This window comes from Myotis brandtii, unplaced genomic scaffold (genome assembly GCF_000412655.1).
Source record: "Myotis brandtii unplaced genomic scaffold, ASM41265v1 scaffold285, whole genome shotgun sequence".
Taxonomy (NCBI): Eukaryota; Metazoa; Chordata; class Mammalia; order Chiroptera; family Vespertilionidae; genus Myotis; species Myotis brandtii.
In genome coordinates, this window is record NW_005360891.1 from 3,735,813 (window position 1) to 3,738,844 (window position 3,032).

General features: G+C 34.4%; 1 protein-coding gene across 1 annotated transcript in view; it reads left to right on the forward strand.

The window, feature by feature from the left end:
- EIF3E (eukaryotic translation initiation factor 3, subunit E) overlaps nt 1-3,032 on the forward strand; it is a 40,844-nt gene that overhangs the window by 36,311 nt on the left and 1,501 nt on the right. Inside the window, exons 11-12 of the mRNA XM_005869062.2 lie at nt 1,576-1,678; nt 1,974-2,108. Of these exons, the coding sequence (XP_005869124.2) occupies nt 1,576-1,678; nt 1,974-2,108 (238 nt within the window). The remainder of the gene's footprint in view (nt 1-1,575; nt 1,679-1,973; nt 2,109-3,032) is intronic.

The following is a 3,032-nucleotide window of genomic DNA, read 5'->3' on the forward strand; positions in this document are numbered from 1 at the left end:
CCCTGGCAACCACTCATCTGTTCTTCATTTCTATTATTTTGCCTTTTCAAGAATATGCAAAAACTTTTTTAAAAGGTAGTGTTCAACTTTATAAAAAAGTTAAGTATGTTATGCGTAGTGATCTGTGTATATAAAAGCCTAAGCGACCGACTGACCGTTCTGTCGCTATGACGTGCACTGACCACCAGGGGGCAGCTCCTGCGTTGAGCGTCTGCCCCCTGGTGGTCAGTGCTCATTATAGCAACTGGTCTGTCAGTCGCTTAGGCCAGTGGTTCTCAACCAACCGTCTGGCCCTTTAAATACAGTTCCTCATGTTGTGACCCAACCATAAAATTATTTTCGTTGCTACTTCATAACTGTAATGTTGCTACTGTTATGAATCGTAATGTAAATATCTGATATGTAGGATGGTCTTAGGCAACCCTTGTGAAAGCGTCGTTCGACTGCCAAAGGGGTCGTGACCCACAGGTTGAGAACCACTGGCTTAGGCATATATATATTAACAACAGTATAACTAAGTTATTCAATAAGAAAATATTACAAGTGTGAATAAGCAACTCTTCTGGCCAGGCATTGAGAAGATAAGATAGCAGGGAGCACATCCTCAGAACTTAAAATCCAGAAAAAGAAACAGATATTAAATAAAGATAAAGTTATAAACTATGGTAGATGTTTTGAAAAAAAATACAGAGTAATTAGGATGACATGGACATGATTTATATAATGCAAAATCTGTGAAGTAATTTGAAATAAAATTTCAGTAAACCCTTATATCTGTAAATGGCTTATCTTTAAGTCTTATTTTCACTGTATACTAATTATGACAAATTACTACATTCACTAATTTATGCTTGCCTATCTCTGCCTCTAATTTAAAGTTATTTGATATTCAGTCCCCCCCCCCTTTTTTTTTTAATAGCAGGGAAAGGGAAGGATTTGTCTCTGGCCTCCTTTTTTCTCCAGCTGACAAATTTCAAATGCTGAATAGAATAGTCTTGAGTTTATTGTCTATTAAACAGTTATTTCCATTTATGATTTGGAACATTTCTCTGTTGATAAGTTTCTTCACTAAATGGTTGTAGGCACATATGATAGTCATCTCTCTATTAAAATGCATATTAAAAATGTTTTTATCCCTTTATATACAACTCTGTAGATTTGTAGGCTAAGTTATGAATCTGTTTACCATAAAATATGCAACATATGTCAAAAAAGATTACTGTGGTGGGATTTAATTTAGTATAGCTGAATAGCTTATTAGATATGGTGTGTGTCTGAAATTTAAAAGCTGTTCTAGAATAATTCTTGGACCCGTTTTCAATTGTAGATAAAAACAAAGTATGGAAGCAATAATTTGAAAATGTATGATAAACATATTGGAGCTTACATTAATATAATTTCCTATAGGAGGTTAGTTTTGACTTTTCACAAAATATTTGCCAACTGCTTTTGCATTTCCTTAAGTTATGAGGTTATTTCTACTTTGCTTATTTTATTAACATATGTGGGTCAAAGACTATGTACTTAAAACTAAGTTTTTAGACTCAGTTAATGTCCTTTTTACTTTTTCATTAGTATGTTGGCAGATAAGCTGAACATGACTCCAGAAGAAGCGGAAAGGTGGATTGTCAATTTGATTAGAAATGCAAGACTGGATGCCAAGATTGATTCCAAATTAGTGAGTATTAAGCTAACTGTCCTACATAACTAGATAGCAGTTGCTGGTTACTTTATACTTTTTCCTGAATATTCATTAGGAAACTTTATTCTATTAAGAATTTGTTGTGTTTTAATGTATAGTAGTTCTTTGAAGGAAACAGCAACCTCCTATTTTTTTAATTGGGTAAATATTGTCATCTCTCTAGTACATAAAAATGTGCAGCAGTCATTTAATGTTGTCGTGTCATGCTTATGATGTACCTGGGAAATGGTCATTAACATTACAGGATCAATTTTCCTCTGTCTTATTTTAGGGCCATGTGGTTATGGGTAACAATGCAGTCTCACCCTATCAGCAAGTGATTGAAAAGACCAAAAGCCTTTCATTTAGAAGCCAGATGTTGGCCATGAATATTGAGAAGAAACTTAATCAGAATAGTAGGTCAGAGGTAAGAACCACATATTTTCTGTTTGTATGGGATTTAGCAATAATGTAACATAATTGTTAAATGGACTTACTTTGAGAACATTGTAATATCAGTTGTATCTGATTTTGCATTTCTGTTTGTTGGGGGTATGAACATTTTGTTTAAATTACTAAATGAAAAAGAATTTTTCTTAGATGTATTACATGCATTTGTTAGGGAAAGTAAAAAAAAATTAGAGTTTCCTTTTACTCTTACTGTGTGACTTCATGAACTCATTTCCTCAGGGTTTTCAACACATAATTTTGATAGTGGAAGGTGACAAGTTATGTGTATAGCCCTCTTTTAAGTGCTTGAAATTTATTTTGTTTTTTTTAATCTAAAGGAACGCTTCTGTAAAATGTGATTTTATATCTGTTAGTGTTAATCTTTTAAAATTTGATTTTATCAGATTTAACTTTGTCAGAAAATATATTCCCCTTTTTGATAGAGATCCTACATATTGGACATTAAAACAACTTGCATGGCTTTGTAATTTTGGAATTCTAGACCACTTTTAACTCTCTAGCCATTGTGTTTATGTGTAAATGGGGAATGGGAAGTTTTAAGGAAGCAGCATTGGAACATTCAAGGACCTCATTTGGTTGAAGTTTTAGCAACAGGTTTGCGTCCTTAGCAGTCCTTAAAAGAGAAGGATGAATTAGGAAATTATTGTCAATGCCTATTCCAACCAAGTGAGGAATAACTGAGCCTGAAAAATATCTTTTATATAACGGATTTTTTGTATGATTTGGGATCAATTTGTATTGATTTTTAGTATAATACTAGAGGCCCAGTGCACAAAAATTTGTGCACGCGGGGGAGGGGGGGGTCCCCCAGCCCGGCCTGTGCCCTCTCGCAGTCTGGGACCCCTCGGGAGATAACGACCTGCTGGCTTAGGCCTGCTCC